Raw genomic sequence first — 17,088 nt, 5'->3', positions numbered from 1 at the left:
CTCACGTTCTGGCAAGATAATTGGTTGCCTATCCCGGAAAGCAACTGCCTTCGGCCGGAAAGCAACTGACTTATTTGGCTGAAGTGGATACTGCTACCATGGAGATTGGACTCAATCTCTCGTACTCCTTTCTCCCGTGGCATCCCGCTAAATGATGTTTTAGTCAAAATGGTCTTTGAAACTTGCATAATTTATCATTTTGGTCCTTAAGATTTGAAATTAATAGAAGTGGTCTTTGAGTTTGATCACCATCAATCATTTTTGTCATTTAGTGAAAAATTATGTTATATGAGGACCAAAATGATGCCATCAATTTAATAAACAATGGATCAACATAATTTGACAAAAAATTGAGGGTATTTTTATCATTTTGATCATTGTTTAATGAATATTTTTACAAAATAACCAAAATAATTGATGAGTGACAAACTCAGGTACCATTTACATTGATTTCAAATATCAGGAATCAAGGTGTGGAGTCATGCCAATCCCAAAAACTATTTTAACTATAAAACCTTTTAATAACCGTGTCCTCAACTCTCTTTTCTGCTCTTCCTACAAGGCTATATTTTTGTAGGCATCTACTTGCACACCGCATAAGTCCTCTCTGTCAGGAACATGAAAAATCAATCGAGCATCTACCTTGTTTTAGGGATGTGTAGTCAAACTCGGATTTGAGAGGTCTCGTAGGCTACTAAAAGATTTTTAGAATTCATGCAAATCCTAGTGTACTCAACAAAAAAGATTTTAAAAGATTTTAAAATCTTAGTGTAGTCACTTGAGATTTTGATAAACATTTTCAGAATCCATCCAAATCCATGTGTATTAAAAAATTAAAGATTTTATAGGCTTTCATTAAGTTATGGATTTTGTGAGGTTTAAGAGCAACAAGTATGTATAATTAAGACCAAATAGAATCCCAACTCACCCTCTAAGATTTCAAATCCAACGACCTCCAACTCCATCTTCCTCTCATTGTCTGCCAGCCACTTTGTTTTCTTTATCTTCTTCCTTCATCTCTGCATTTTTTTCTTCAATTTTCGTTGATGGGTCACATTATTTCTGAAAGATGATGCTGGGTCGCATCATTTCTCATATATAGTGTACCTGGGTCCCAATTTTCACATCTTCACTTTTTTTCCCGCACGGCGATCAACTCTTGTTCTTTATCCTTTTTCCACTAATCTTTGGGGATTTTTCGGAGTTTTTTTATTTTTATTTTTATTTTTTATTTCTAATTTCATGGAATGATGGTGTTGGGTAATGGTGAATTTCTCAAGGGCGGCGATGGCGGTTGGAGTGCAAAAGTGCTGAAGAGCAATGGTTGCTCTCGTCTGTCTGTTGGGTTACCATCTCCATTGCCTTAACGTTATAATCGTGATTATCTTAATCACGGAGTTACTATTGGTTATTAGTTAAGCAAGGGATTACTTGTATTTAGGGAGAGTTTGTTAGAATATGCCAGCTGGCAGTGTCCTTTTCTGGAGATCTCATCATCGTGATTGTTCATCGTACATTGTGCGATCAGTTTTCGTTAGATATTATTTATATTTAATTTTAAAATTTAAATAATTTCTGACCGTACGATGTAAAATAAACGATCATGATCACATGATCCCAAGAAAAGGATCCGGCAATGATTTTTTTCGATCATAAATGGACCAATGTATAAGTGCTTTGCCTAACGGCTATATGAATAAACAAATATATTACAAAAATATACTTGAGCTTGTTCTCCTTCTCCTCTACTCATGCAAACGCCATGGTTCACCTGCATAAAGAGGTCAAGGTTGAATTAGGATCTAACACTTAAAAATCCACCAAAATCATAAACCAAATCAACAGAAATCCTTATAAATCCATCTAGAAATCCTTAAAAATCCATATGGAATTTGTAGGAGTTTTCCAATCCCATAGCCGTCGTGCATAGAACTCTCAGTTCGGTATCGGATTTTGCCAGCATTTGCCGTCCGTCCCAGGCACCTCAAAGTCCCTGTGTTAAAATTAATGGATATCATTTGACCAAAAAGGAATTACGCACAAACTAATTTAACGAAACGAAAAGAAAAAAACAAAGAAAAATCGGATTTTTCGAAATGGGTTCATCGAATCAGCTCGAGAAGTAAGTTTCCATTGGCTCTCAACGATTCTCGGAAGCAAAATTTCAGTCTCTCTCCCCGCCTGAGACATCAAAGTAATGATTTTTTCTCGGATTGGTCGCTCCGTTTCTCGATCTTCTCGCTTCACGGTAAGCTTCCCAATCTCTTTTTTTTTTTCGATTTTTAATTTAATTTTTGGTTTAAGTTTTTGGGTTTTTGTTTTGGTGGTAGAATTTGTTGCATGGAAGTCGGCGATCGGCGGGTCTAAATGGGAATGGAGGGATTTCTGGAGTTCCACGTGGTGGATCGTATCTTGGTCCGGTCGATGGGGAATTAGGGTTTTTGAGGTCGTATTTTGCTGCGTCAATAGCAGCCCACAAAGCCCGCGTTTCGGATTTCAGTTGCATTCTTGCAAACCCTAAACTTTGCCTACACTTTTCGAGTGAAACCCCAAAGAAAAAGAGTAAGCAATTTGCAGTTTTTTTTTTTACCTTGTATTGTGGGTTTGCTAGTTATTTTTGTTTCAGCTAAATGAATATAATAATTGCTGTGATTTGTGGAGAAATATAGTGGTTTGATTGAGTATGTGCTTTTGTTGCTCTTGGTGTTGCAGGTTATGAGAACTTCCATCCCAAGGAAAAGAAGGAAATTCCGAAAGGGGATGAGCAGAAAACGAAGCCGAAAGGTTAAGTTGCTGTCCTTTCAGCTGCAACGGGGCTATTGAATTTCAAGGATTGAATTATATTTCACTTGTGTGTTCTTTTACAATTGTACAACAATATATAAGAGGATTAACCTCTTGCTTTACACCACAACAGCTGGTTTAGGGAAAAATAAAATAACATCCCCTTGAATTAAGGGAGTTGATTAAGGAAGAAAGCACTCTTGAATTACTGAAGTTGTCTGGCTTAGGGAATAATAAAATAACATCCCCTTGAATTAAGGGAGATGATTAATCCCTTGAATTAAGGAAGAAAGTGCGGGAATAATAAAATAACATCCCCTTGAATTAAGGGAGATGATTAATCCCTTGAATTAAGGAAGAAAGTGCCTTCCAATCGGGGCTTATTTTCGATACATTTTCACTGTTATTATCGGTTGAATTGAATGTTTATCAAAAAACAAGACGCATTTTGTAGTAAGGTGGACATTTTATTTAGTAGGAGTTTGTCACTGACACTGCTAAATTACCGCAGTTTTTCTGTATGAAAACTTGATCATACGAGACTCGTCTGGGTCTGATAGAAAATAGTGTCAAATTTAAAAGTCTAGGTTCTATGTTAGTATTTGATTCTGCATTTATAATGTCTTACGTTTCTATTAACTTTAATATTATTTCAATTTCAGACGAATCAAAGACGGATAATCGGGAATTTTTCTTGAGGCAGGCTCGCAATTTCTTGATTCTGCATTGTATGATTTCTTGTTTTGTTGTGATACAAAGCCGAGTCGACTCCAAGGAAAATGTTTTAGAGTCCAACTATTTCCACGTTGAATCCCATACATGCATTGAATCCCCTACGTGCGAAGAGAGAATTGGGAAAGTCGTTTGGTTGCTTAACATCTTCCAGAAGATAATTGTTCAAAATCATAGAAGTTTGTGATGAAATTGAGGTTCCACCATAAAACCAATTGGCAATATGAGGAGTAGCCCAAGATCATATAAGCACATAGCAAATCTTGTCCCTCACCGATGTGGGACAACTCTCAACAGTTTGGCCCATTTTGATTCAGATTAGCTTTACTGTGGAATGAATGTCCTTTATCTTTAAGATTGAGTTGAAGTTGGTCTTGAGCTAGATTCAGCCAACATGTTTTGTGACCCTAATTACTGAGAAAATACCCGATCACTTCCAAATCAGTCAATTCATTAAAATGTATCTGTGTACGAATCTTGTGAAATATTTGAGTCTGTTTGTAATCGCTTTTTTGGTATCGCTCTGTTTAATGTTTACGGTAGTTTCTCTATACCAGAAAGAAGTTCGCTACTCACATGATGCAATTTTGTTCTTTGCAGATAAGTGTGCAAGAGATGCAGATAAGTTTCCAAGAGTTTAAAAACCAACTTCTGGAACCGGGCTTAGTGGATAATATAGTTGTCTTTGATAAATTAATTGCATTCGTGTATGTGCGTAGCTCGCCACGCGGTCAGACAAGTGAGGAAGTTGTCCAAGGACCTGATACCAGTGTTCCTGCAAAATGGGGCCGGTGCAAATACTTAATTATTGGAAGTATTGAATCCTTTGAGAGGAGGGTTGGGGGATGCCCAGGAAGCATTGGGAATAGCTAGTCATGATTTCGTCCCTGTTACATATGGCTCTAATATGGTTTGGTTCCTAGAAGTGATGAGATTTTTACCTACACTACTGCTTTTGGGAAGTTTCTTGTTAGTGCAGTTGGGACGAGGTATTGGTGGACGAAGTGCCCGCGGAATATTCAATATAGGAAAAGCCCAAGTTATGAAAGTAGATAAAAATGCAAAGAACCAGGTTGGATTTTTGTTTCCCTAGTATTTTCTTGTCATTAATCTGTTGTAATATATTTTCTTAAGCACTCTGTTGCACGTTTTCAGCACTACCGGATATTTTTAATTGGTACAGATCTATTTTAAAGATGTTACTGGTTGCGACGAAGCGAAGCAGGAAATCATGGAATTTGTGCACTTTCTCAAGACTCCTCCGAAATATGAGGATTTGGGAGCCAAAATTCCCAAAGGTGCTTTGTTGGTAGGCCCTCCAGGCACTGGAAAGACCCTTCTAGCAAAAGCAACTGCAGGGGAATCTGGTGTTCCGTTTCTATCTATATCTGGATCAGACTTGGTGGCTTGTCAGGTTCCAATGATGAGCGTGAGAGTACTCTAAATCAGTTGTTGGTAGAAATGGATGGCTTTGGAACAACTGCTGGAGTAGTTGTTCTTGCTGGCACCAATAGGCCTGATATTTTGGACAAAGCCTTATTAAGGCCTGGTCGATTTGATCGCCTAGTCTCCATTGATAAACCTGATATTAAAGGTCGTGATCAGATATTTCGGATATACTTGAAAAAGATCAAACTTGATCATGAACCATCATATTATTCTCAAAGGCTTGCAGCCCTGACTCCAGGGTTTGCTGGGGCAGACATTGCAAATGTTTGCAATGAAGGTGCTCTAATTGCTGCAAGAAATGAGAGTGAGCTGGTCACAATGCAGCATTTTGAGGCGGCTATAGACAGAATTATTGGTGGTTTGGAGAAGAAGAACAGGGTGAGTCATTTTTGGCTCGTTCCTTTAGTTTCATGGAATATGATAACTTTGTTTAATTTCTTAGTAAATTACCATTCCCTCCCCTCTCCTCTCATCTCCTCATTGTCCAAATTTGAAAAGAGCAATGCTGCATAACATGGGCCGGTAGAGATTTGATTGGAACCTTTGGAGATAATCATTGCATACCTTGGAAGAAGAAAATACTTGGAAGGCAAACTCTTGTTATCCATCTTTCTAAAACTAGAGTATTGGGTTTGGATCTTATGCGGCTATAGGTGGCCCTTTATGTTGAGTTAGAACAGATTCTTTCCATTGATCTGGCCCTTGTAGATCCCACTTTACCTTCCGTTATGCAGGTTTCAGTAGTGTTAATAAAGGTCCAGATCAAGCTTTTAGGTAGCTGAAAGGGATTTTATGTCTTAGAAGAGAATGCTTTGACTTTTAACCTTAAGTGTTTTTCTTTGTCTTTGTTCTATATGATTGGAATTTTGACATCCTTTTGCTTGTCAAACATGTTATAAGCAAGCTCGAGTGCCGTACTGTTGCCTACCATGAGTCAGGGCATGCTGTTACTGGCTGGTTCTTAGAACACGCAGAACCGTTGTTGAAAGTGACCATTGTTCCTCGAGCTACTGCAGCACTTGGGTTTGCCCAGTATGTTCCAAATGAAAACCTCCTCATGACCAAGGAGCAGCTTTTTGATATGACCTGCATGACCCTCGGTGGTAGAGCAGCTGAACAGGTATCCAAGAAACTTTATTAGTCTTATTTTTTGAATACGTTAATGATGCATTATATATGTTTCTTAATTCTTCTCATTCTTCAATCGTCATTCTCAAGTTCCCTGGAACTTCATTAGTCGTCTAATGATGTTGTTTGTTTAACATATTCTGGGGTGCAGGTTATGTTGGGAAAAATATCTACGGGAGCCCAAAACGATCTGGAGAAAGTGACAAAGATGACATCCGCCCAAATTGCAGTGTATGGTTTCAGTGACAAGGTGGGTCTCCTGTCTTTCCCTCAAAGGGAAGAATCATTTGAGATGTCAAAGCCCTACAGCAGCAAGACTGGAGCCCTTATTGACAGTGAAGTGCGTGAATGGGTGGGTAAGGCGTATGCACGCACAGTTGAACTCATAGAGGAACACAAAGAGCAAGTAGCTCAAATTGCAGAACTGTTGCTTGAAAAGGAAGTTCTTCACCATGATGACCTGCTCAAGGCGTTGGGGGGAAGACCACATAAACCTGCTGAAGTGACCAACTACGATAGATTTAAGGAAGGTTTCGAAGGGAAAGGTGATGAGAAAACAGTGGAGACCGCTGGTTGGGGCCGAGGATGATGGCTCATCGCCCCTTGAACCTCATGTTCTGCCTTCTCAGGGGCTAAAAAATTGGCACTAAATGCTCGAGTTCTTTTTCCATTAGGATGTAAATTGTAGTTTAGTTGATCAAAGATTGTGACACAAACACCAGATTCTCACGTTAACCATAATGTCCCTGAGTAATTTAAAATGTTCCCATCGTTGTTAAAGTTACTTGTAATACCTCACTAAAGTTAAAATGCAAAATGCCATTGATTCTACATTTCTACTCTAGTTGAGTAAGTGAAAAGTTTTTAACGTGATTGTAACACAGCCTCGTAATGCTATAAATTTGTTTATATTACAACATGCATATATAATATTACACCATAAAATAAATATTGATAATATTACACCTCGTGAGGACAATTGGTAGAACTTCATCTGTGTTCGAATCCTACGAGAGTATTCCAGTAGAAAAATGCATCCTTGTGTTTGCGACGTCCGTCGTGAACTGCACCCAAAAAAGCTTTCATTGTGACATACACGCTACTTTATTCTATATGCTGATTGTTGAGGCTCCGATACGATGCTTCTCTCGCTTTCACCATTGATATATGTACACGGAGAAACGCTTTCCCTTCTTTTTCTTTGTTCAAAAATTCTTTTCCTTCTTTTAGCTGTCAACTTTTGAATTGTGTGTGGTGGCCAGTGGCATCTATCCATATATATAATGGAGATATTTAGCATATATGTTTCTACTTTCTGGACGTTGAGTGTCAAAGAAGGTGGCATGCTGTGACATTCCTGTGGATTTCACCATAAATATGCTTCAAGACCTTCAATATTTTCTCAACTCAAACCTCTCATCTGCACCTTCTCTCTCTTTCTCTCTCTCTCTCTCTCTCTCTCTCTCTCTCTCTCTGAGGAACTTTCTCGCTTTCTTTTGAAGCTTTGATTTTAGTGCTAAAATGGAATTCCAAAACCAATATCAGGAGGCTGATCAGATGAAATATGAGTGCCTTCTCTTTGGTAATTCTTTTCCCTTTTTAGTCTCATATATCATGCCCTTTAAGTTACCAGATCTAATAGCTTGTTAACTTGGATGTAACCAAGTTGATTAGCAGTGTGGTGTCCCCCTGTGCACTTGTGTTTGAATTCCCCTCGTAGTATAAATTAGATTGTAATATGGCTCGAACAGGAAAAAGAAACAATAACAAAAAATCTGTTTTGTCGCAGACGTTGATGATACCCTTTATCCCTTGAGTTCTGGATTGTCTGATCAATGCACCAAGAATATTGAAGGTACACCATAATCCATCAATGCCTCCATCCAAACACGCACTTTTCATCAGTTAATCTCATCAGTTATTTAGTGAAATTGAATATTTATCTGATTATTCTTAATTATCTTTTTTCAGAATTCATGGTTCAAAAATTAGGCATCGAGGAAAAAAGAGTCGCTGAGTTGAATCAAGTACTGTACAAGAATTATGGAACATCAATAGCTGGTCTCAAGGCCATTGGTTATAATTTTGATAACGAGGACTATCATAGGTATCAAATTTTTTCATTACAACAAACCAAGTTATATCTCACTAAGTGGGTCGTCTGTATGAATTTTACAATATTATTATGTTCGGTTTTACGTCAAGTTTTCCGTTAGCATACTCCATATCTTTTCTTAAAGTATCTTTCAAAGTCTTCTTAGGTCTTTCTCTACCTCTTTTACTTTAAGTCTTCGTACCAAAATTTTTCATCACCTGTTTTTAATTTTTTTTAATTTTTTAATTTTCCATCATTATATGATGCAATAATCTCACAAATTCCCAAATATTACAGTTTTGTTCATGGAAGATTGCCCTATGAGAATCTAAGACCTGACCCTGTCCTAAGGGCTCTATTGCTGAGCCTGCCATATAGGAAACTTGTAAGCTACATACAAGTCACCTTTAAATAAGAAATTAATTTTAATGAATTACTAATTAGCTTTTATATGTAATATTTCTCTGATTATGTTTTTTTTGTTTTATGCATGAAACAGATTTTCTCTAATGCGGATAACGTCCACGTGGCAAAAACCCTAAGCAAGCTTGGATTGGATGACTGCTTTGAAGGAGTTATTAGCTTTGAGACTCTGAATCCCACTAAAGATGATGAAGGATGCAGCACAAGTGTTTTTTATCGTTCTTGTTTATTTGATGCTGGAATATCAGAGCTTCCGGCGACTCCAATTGTTTGCAAACCATTTGCAAATGCATATGAACAAGCCCTTAAAAATGCCAACATTAACCCTCAAAGAACTGTAAGAAACTAATGTAAAGTCTGTTTGGTAGTGCTTTAATTTAAAGTGCCCAAAGTGCTACTAGACAATCAGAAGCTTTTTTAGTGAGTTGTGATAAAATTCTTCTTGTGCTTCTAAACAAAGTGCTTCGAACACAAGCGACTCGAGTAAAGCCTTCTAACAAAGAAATTTTTTGATTAATTTTGCAGATATTCTTTGATGATAGCCTAAGGAACATACAAACTGGAAAGAACATGGGTCTCCATACTGTATTGGTAAGTTGTAAACACAAAATAAGATTTTTCAGTTCATCTTAATTGCTAATTAATATAAAACATTCCTAACATTGCTAAACCCTATATATATACATATACATACATATATATATATATATGTATAGGTGGGCAACTCCAACAGAACAAAGGGTGTGGATTATGCAATAGAGAGCATCCACAATATCAGAGAAGCACTTCCAGAACTTTGGGAAATCGACAATAAAAATACAGACACGGCTAGAACTTTGTCAGGGGAGCTGGCAATGGAGAAATCAGTGACTGCCAGGGCTTAGCTTTTTAGCTTCAATTTCAAAGCTCCTTTGAGCAAATGGAAAAGCATGGAGGCTAGCACTTGACTGTATACTTTTAGAAATATGTTTATCCTAATAATTGTATGATCAAATTATCAATGATAAAAATCAAGCTTCTTTCGTAAACTTTTTCACAGCTACTAAAATAAATCCCACAGCCACTGAATAATAAATAATACATAAACCTACCCAAATAAATCTAAAAAAACCTGGATAACAATTGATGTGAATTTTTTTATTATCGATCCTTTGGTCCCCTTTATTTCTAACAATTAAACTTTGGGTATATTGTAAGGGTGAAATTATTTGAAAACACAAATTTGACAGTCGAATTACTAGTAAGGGCTGGTTTGGTATTGATGTGCTTTGAAAAAAAACTGCTTCTGTTGTGCTGTGAGAATAAGCTCATTTTTGCTGCTTTATGTTTTCAGCTTTTTTTCATTTAAAACTATGAAAATAAGCTGTGTTTAAGTATTTATCAAACACTTTTTAGAGCTTAGTTTTTTTTTTTATACCCACTTTTTATAAAATGACCGCAGTACCAAACCAGTACTAAGACTCACATGCAATGGTAAGGCTCGTATGTATTTACGAGTGTGTCAATTTTGTGTATCCAAAGAATTTTACTAATATTATAATATACTAATACCAAGGTGGTTTGGACATGTTAACAGAAGACCTACAGATGCTCCAACTAGAGGATGCGATTGTGACACAGATGCTTATATATGCCAAAATGGGTAAAGGAAAACCTAAGAAGACTTAGAAAGAGACTCTAAAAAAAGACATGGAGTACTTGGAGTTAACAGAGACTTCGCGTAAAACTGAGTACACTTGGGTTCTAGGATTTATACAGCCGACCCCACTTAATGAGAAACATACTTAGTTGTTGTAAATATACTAATGGTACATTACCATATTTAAATGAAGACACCTTTTTTTATTGGGAGTTTTAACGAAAAGCCCACGGTACTGTTCACTTTAACGAAAAACCACATTTTTACATTAAAAAGTCAATCATGGTACTATTCATTTTACCCTTTATTTTGTCCTTATCATTAAAACTCAAAGTTTTCAAACCATTTTCATTAGTTTTCCTTTTTTTATTTGTCTGTCAAAGTTAATAAGAAACTTAAAACGTACAGTTAAACAAAGGGCGCATCCATCATGATATAATATTTAAGTAATTTGATAATGTTGGGAGGGCTAAATTTGTAAACAAAATTTTGTAAACTAAATAATATGGAAGTTGATAATTGAATTATTACTTAAGCGTTGATAAACGTGCTCATTTTCTATTGGTGACACATTATTTAGTTATCTACACATAATTTTCTATTGGTGGCTATATTTTGTAAACTAAATGACATGAAGTTGATGATTAGATTATTACTTAAATGTTGATTAACGTACTTATTTTTTATTGGTTTGTAAATTGAATCTAGAAATTTAGTTTACCTAACATTATTCTTAATATATAAAATTTGTGTATAAAGCTGGCCTTCACTACGTGAAAGACCGAAGATGATACACAAAATCAAAATGGTTTCACAAAAATGTAAAATGAACAAGAAGTGAATATAAATTCCGTACAAGCATAAACAACATGGGCATTAAGATCGTCATGTTATATCTATAAAGAGTAATGATATTCATACCATATTTTTATACCACCTTAGGTGGCATCTAATGTGGACAACCACATCATTTGAAAAATTTGCAAAACCCAACGAAATGAAGGAGAAAGACTCGTCGTATACCATAATCATCATTTAATTAACTAATTTTCCTTAATTATTAGTTTATTAAATAATGAACTAAATTTAAAAATCTGATTAATTCAAATGAAGTGGCTGTCTACATCAAATGTCATTTAAGGTGATATGAAAATATGGTACAAAAATATGGTATGAATAACATTACTCATCTATAAAAGTTGATGGAATACTCTCGTAAAGGTAAAGTCCCAACGTGGTAAGAATCCTTGGAAGAAAATCTTTCTATTGCTGGAGGATTTTTTTTTTTTAATTTTTTAATTTTATCAAATTTCGTAAGGTGTTAAGTTCTAATCTCTACTGAAAAAAGCCTTCTATTTTTAAGAGGATATTTAAGTTTCACAAGGTGTTGCAATGCCTAAACAAGAAAATATTATTTGATTCTCGATTCTTCCATAAAAAAGTGCCAAATACTTCTTAGGACGGTTCAGGATTGCTATGCTTAAAAAAAAAATTAAAAAAAATTAAAAAAAACAATTTTGCTGTGCTTTAAGAATAATCAATTGTAAAATAAAACAGTTAAGTGTTTGATAAACTGTATTTTTAAAAATGTTGTGAGTATGAAAAGTAGTGTCAAAGAGTTTGGTACATTTTAATGTACAAATGATATACTTGTATGTAATGAAAAAAATATACATGGTAGTGCGGTGGTGGTAATGACAATGGTGGTGAGGATAGTGGCGGTGATCATGGCGGCTATAGTGGGGGTGTGGTGGTAGTGCTAATAATAAGGTATGGTGATTGTGTTGTAGAGGCAATAGTGGTGGCAGTGATAGTGGTGGTGATTGCAACATTCTTGGCAGTGATTGTGATGGCGGTAATGGTACAAGGCTGGTGGCATGTAGTTGTAGATGGTGGCGACAACGATGGTGGTGATGGCAGTGGTTGTACCAATGGCGAGCCAGCAGTGGTGGCCAATTGTAAGGGTAAGGTGGTGGTGCGCATAGTGAGGTGTGGTGGTTGGGATCCATAAGTTAGAATTGTGGTAAAGGCGGTGGCATTGGTGATGATTATAGCAACAATGACGACAACAATGGTAGTACTAATGACAGTTGTGGTTGTGATGATAGTGGTGGCAGTTTGTGGTTGTGATAGTGGGTGACAACGGCAATGGTGGTGGTAGTGACGACGATTGTGGCGGTGGCGATGACAATGTTGGGGGTGGTGATGATTGTTGTGATGTTGATGGCAACGATGTCGGTGGTAATGACGGTGGTGATGAAAGATTAGTGGTTGAAGTGGTAAGTGATAGCAATCACCTTGTTTTTCAAGGGAGAAAATGTATGCAGGAGATTTTTAAAATTAATGAGTGCGTTACAAAAATTAAAAATATTCATTAAAGACTTAACCTTATTTTTTATAAAAACAACTTTTAAAAGTAATCTACAACTTTAAAAACAATAAGACAACTTTTAAAAACTGATGTCTGAAGTCCATTCTTTAAAAATAGGTAAGATATTTTATATTTATCAACTTTCGAAGGAACCAAGTGTTCAAGAAAAATAAATAAAAATGGTTTCCTTGCTGCCCCAAAAACCTAGAAGTGAACTATGTATTTTATTTTATTTTTCTCATATTTCTCTTCTTTTTTTATGGGACGTGGCTAACATGCAACGAGAAAAAAAACGCATGATAAAAATTAAACAAACTAAAACGTCCATGGTGATACGCGACACTTAACCAGTTAAACGCGATTTCTGGGAGAAGCTCATGTAACATATGTACGTGTTAGGCTCCAATAGGGCCACGTAATGAGGTCAGATCTTTTACTGGCTTTGGTTGAATAAATTGAATTAATATTTAAAAAACGGTTGTGTGCCTGTTTAAACACACTTCCACGCTTCCGAGTCTTCTTCTATTCTTTCACTTTACCCTACTTAAAGTCCCCCCCCCCTCCTCTCTCTCTCTCTCTCTCTCTCTCTCTCTCTCTCTCTCTCTCTCTCTCTCTCTCTCTGTGGCTCTGCAACGTCGGTCAAGCGGATCTGGTAACGCTCATTGCTCTAGTCTATTCTTACTTTGTTAGGGTTTTCTTGCATTGGATGTTTTTCTTTTTGTATTTGCAATTAATGGTTAATGTAGGAGAAACCAAATATTGGGTTTTCTATTTTGATTCTGATGAAGCATTGTTTTCTCACTTAGAAATTTAGAATGGTTAATGTTGGAGAAATCAAAATTTGGGATTGTTTTGTCCGTTGAAATCTTGCTTAAATGGCTACACTTCCTGGGATTTTAGTCATCTGCTTTGCTTTGATTGTGTTTTTGGTAAATGGAAACTGCCTTTTGCTTTTTAATGTTTTGTTGTTATGTAATTGTTTATATGCTTAATGATTCTTTCGATTCGTCTTGTTTGAAGCTTTGTGGATAAAGATGGAAAATCAGCTTCAGTATCACCAATATGAGTGCCTTCTGTTTGGTAAGTTTATTTTTTAACACAGGTTTTTTTATGTGAAATTTATGGTTTCGAAGGCGGATATAAGAACTAGTTGCTTTGATTTCCAGATCTAGATGACACCCTTTACCCTCTGAGTTCTGGAATTTCAGTGCAAATCACTACGAATATTAAAGGTGAGGTGGGCTTTATGATTCTGGATTTTAAAACTTCATTGTGAAATGTTCATTGTTTTAGTGTAAGTTTTATAAATTTTTGCTGTAGAATATATGATTCAAAAGCTTGGCATGGACGAAAGTGAAGTTCCGGAATTGTGTATTTCTTTGTACAAGGATTATGGAACAACAATGGCTGGTCTTAAGGTATGGTGATTGCGATCCCTTCAACGTTTATTTATAGTTTCTGAAATTACTTAATTAAGGCATATCAGAATGGCAATTGAACATGGTTTTTGTTTTTTTATTCCTGATTTCCAGGCGAAGGGCTATAACTTCGACTATGATGACTTTCATAGGTACCGAATGCCTCACCTTAGTTTGTGCTCCTGTCATTTACGACAATCGCTCGATCTTAATTTTTTGCAATAATTACTTTTTGCAGTTTTGTTCATGGGAGGTTGCCATATGAATTGCTTCATCCTGATCCTGTTCTGAGGGGTCTTTTACTTAGACTGCCTGTCCGGAAAGTCGTAAGTTTTTATTAATCCAGAAATGCACTCAGATGTTCTCTTTGAGGAAAAAGAAAAGGGAAATTTCATTACATTAATGCTTGCTTCTCATGTTATGTTGGTTATTCTGTGTAGATTTTCACGAATTCGGATAAGGCACATGCGGCTACTGTGCTCAAAAGGCTTGGAATTGAGGACTGCTTTGAGTCGGTTATATGCTTTGAGACACTGAATCCCACCAACTGTGCTGATGATTCTGTGGGTGCAGGTGTAGCTGAACACATTGAACAACCAGATACTGGTGCGGTAATTCCAAAGACCCCAGTTGTCTCCAAACCATTTGAACAGGCATATGAAGAAGCTTTTAAGATAGCAAACATCGACCCTCAAAGAACGGTAAGATCTTTTACCTATTTACCAAGGGAAATTGACTGATCCATATGTCTCATAAGTTGGCAGGTTACACTTTAACATAATGTGGGGTAATTCTGTTTCTTATCGCCATTTATTCTAGCTTTACTTATTAAGTAGTTTTCTAAATGTCTACAGTTACTTGTTTTCCGCACTGTATTGATTTTATGATTTCGGTTTCCAGTTATTCTTCGACGATAGCATTCGGAATTTACAAACTGCAAAGCAGTGTGGCCTTCACACAGTATTGGTAAGCTGCAAATATGAAATTGGAGCAATTGTAATATCGCAGTTATTGAAAAATGATCTTGGAATATCATCCTCACAAAATATCGTTTATCAAAATCGTTGTAGGTTGGCACCTCTCACCGAACTAAAGGCGTGGACCATGCACTTGAGAGCATCCATAATATGAAGGAAGCACTGCCAGAACTCTGGGAAACCAGCACCGGGGAGTCTGAAAATGTCCGGAATTCACGAGAGATTGCAATTGAGCAACTGGTAGAAGCTTAGCCTACCTATAAGTCATCTGAACGGTTGATTACCAACACACAGCTTCTTACGTTCTACCATATCAAGCATAGAAAACGAAATAGCTTGTAGTGGAGCGCCAGAAACACCAAACGGCTGATGAGTTGTCGATATTATCACGTAATTTTTACCTTAAAATTGTAGAAGTGTCTTAGATGGTAAGCTTGATATTGCACTACTTAGCATTGTTCTGTCTAAATCATGCTGGAAAGACCCTTCTTTATATTATAATAAGATTATATTTACCATGTTTATATTGATCACAATTTTGACAATAATTCAAGGATTAAGTAATTTCCTGATCGATTGTACTTCAGAACTACCAACCTAATTCGATTGTACTTCAGAGCTACCAACCTGCTTGATGAATAGTGATTAGTGCTAACTTATTTTCAAATACATTTTGTATGCATTTGTGGTGAAGGGTTTCGTAGCTAATTCGAGAACAGAAAAATAGGATCGGTGGGTGGGTTTAGTAGCATTCAAAATTATACATCATTTAGTCATCACTTAAAGGCCCCGTTTGTTAAAAAATCAATCAACTTGTAGATTGCTAATTCATCCATTTGTATGTATTAAATGCATGATTTTGGTAACAACCAACATAAAGATGAACTGTCCATCTACTTAAAAGACTAAATGATCTACAATTTGGTTGATTTTTTGGTACAAACGATTTTTATTTTTGATTTTTGATTTTGAATACATCAATATTTTTACACTAAGAGGAAGGGGAGTTCGGCTACGTCACATAATGGACAATCTAATTAGGTATCGAATTCGCCATCCACGATATTCGAACCTAAGAAATGATAACTAAGAAAATGAGCGGTTTCGAAAATAAACTTTACAAATGGAGGAACACAGCGGTGCACCAATTGGGCGGGCACAATTGTTACTGTCAAATGTATGCCGCTTTCTTTCCTTTTTTTTGTTTCTTTCCATCCCATCTTTGTGCAGCTTAAACCTTCGTGCATAAAGTTTCCTAATCAATTAAGGTTAATATTATCGCAACTAAATTTATGTTTTCCTAGGCAGTTAAGGTACTTTTATGCTTTAGTACTATTTAAGCACTTGTTCGAGTTGTTTTAGGACCATCCAAAGTTTAAGTCGATCAAATTAACTCGATCGACAATTGTTACTTATAAAATTACAACAACGAAGATCTTAACTAGCCAGCTTAACAAGCTTCAGATACATCATCATCCATGGCAGTGGCAGCCATGATCACCACCTGTCTTTCCTTTATTTTTGGTCTGGACTCATGTTTCTCCTTCGTGCTATCAGCTCTACTCACGTACGAGACATTATCGACGTTCGACGAAAATCCCTACGTTGAGTGCCCGTGGCCGTGGTCGGGAGAGGTTCCACCCGCCGGTTTTGATAACTATTACTAGTGTTCCACGCTTCCAGCCGCATGTTATAGTTCAACTAGCTAGTAAACTACGTAAATTCTGTATGCCGCATAAGACATTACTTGATGTTTATGTGATAAAATAGCTTAAGCAGTGTTTTAGATTTCTTTGTATGAAATACAGAGTTTTCTCGTATATGAAAAGAGAAAGACTTGCTTCTCAAAGGATACTTCGTGGGCTATTCACATAATTCATTTTCTTGATCAAAACCATTTATATTATAAGTCAATTTGTAAAGATCATTTCTACAAAAAATTAATTAAAACTAAGATCGTTTAGTCATCAAACTATATAAAAACAAATGAAGTATATAACCGAAGCAAGTACGATTACCTCGATAAGATATTCCTTGCATTCTTCCTCTGTGCAGAATCTGGTTCTTTTGGG

The 17,088-nt window shown here is 36.3% G+C and overlaps 2 protein-coding genes and 1 pseudogene across 3 annotated transcripts; all 3 read left to right on the top strand.

Moving 5' to 3' along the window:
* The first annotated feature begins 1,697 nt into the window (after positions 1-1,697).
* LOC137714261 (ATP-dependent zinc metalloprotease FTSH 10, mitochondrial-like) lies at positions 1,698-6,924 on the top strand (annotated as a pseudogene). The gene is made up of 8 exons (XR_015960938.1): positions 1,698-2,248; positions 2,331-2,562; positions 2,713-2,784; positions 3,447-3,529; positions 4,117-4,588; positions 4,700-5,343; positions 5,870-6,085; positions 6,245-6,924. The product of XR_015960938.1 is annotated as an ATP-dependent zinc metalloprotease FTSH 10, mitochondrial-like (transcript).
* Positions 6,925-7,454: 530 nt separating this feature from the next.
* On the top strand, positions 7,455-9,639 carry LOC137715309 (uncharacterized protein C24B11.05). The gene is made up of 7 exons (XM_068454591.2): positions 7,455-7,675; positions 7,883-7,948; positions 8,065-8,200; positions 8,486-8,573; positions 8,688-8,948; positions 9,137-9,202; positions 9,328-9,639. The coding sequence occupies exons 1-7, from the start codon at positions 7,615-7,617 to the stop codon at positions 9,493-9,495; spliced, it is 846 nt and encodes a 281-aa protein (XP_068310692.2). The 5' UTR covers positions 7,455-7,614; the 3' UTR covers positions 9,496-9,639.
* A 3,470-nt stretch (positions 9,640-13,109) lies between these two features.
* LOC137715722 (uncharacterized protein C24B11.05) lies at positions 13,110-15,531 on the top strand. The gene is made up of 9 exons (XM_068455063.2): positions 13,110-13,273; positions 13,642-13,701; positions 13,788-13,853; positions 13,942-14,039; positions 14,154-14,191; positions 14,278-14,365; positions 14,480-14,740; positions 14,940-15,005; positions 15,110-15,531. Exons 2-9 carry the CDS (start codon positions 13,656-13,658, stop codon positions 15,266-15,268), a joined length of 822 nt encoding a protein of 273 aa, XP_068311164.2. The 5' UTR covers positions 13,110-13,273; positions 13,642-13,655; the 3' UTR covers positions 15,269-15,531.
* The last annotated feature ends 1,557 nt before the right edge of the window (positions 15,532-17,088 follow it).

The sequence above is a fragment of the Pyrus communis genome, chromosome 3 (assembly GCF_041283825.1).
Source record: "Pyrus communis isolate YQ-2024b chromosome 3, ASM4128382v1, whole genome shotgun sequence".
Classification (NCBI taxonomy): Eukaryota; Viridiplantae; Streptophyta; class Magnoliopsida; order Rosales; family Rosaceae; genus Pyrus; species Pyrus communis.
This window is presented reverse-complemented; position numbering and strand designations above follow the sequence as displayed.

Bases quoted from the DNA above. Each gene is read 5' to 3' on its own strand.
- LOC137715722 (XM_068455063.2), top strand. From the start codon at position 13,656: ATGGAAAATCAGCTTCAGTATCACCAATATGAGTGCCTTCTGTTTG. The intron at 13,702-13,787 runs GTAAGTTTATTT...TTTGATTTCCAG, and splicing joins ATATGAGTGCCTTCTGTTTG to ATCTAGATGACACCCTTTAC. The intron at 14,192-14,277 runs GTACCGAATGCC...TACTTTTTGCAG, and splicing joins GACTATGATGACTTTCATAG to TTTTGTTCATGGGAGGTTGC.
- LOC137715309 (XM_068454591.2), top strand. From the start codon at position 7,615: ATGGAATTCCAAAACCAATATCAGGAGGCTGATCAGATGAAATATGAG. The intron at 7,949-8,064 runs GTACACCATAAT...ATCTTTTTTCAG, and splicing joins ATGCACCAAGAATATTGAAG to AATTCATGGTTCAAAAATTA. The intron at 8,574-8,687 runs GTAAGCTACATA...TGCATGAAACAG, and splicing joins GCCTGCCATATAGGAAACTT to ATTTTCTCTAATGCGGATAA.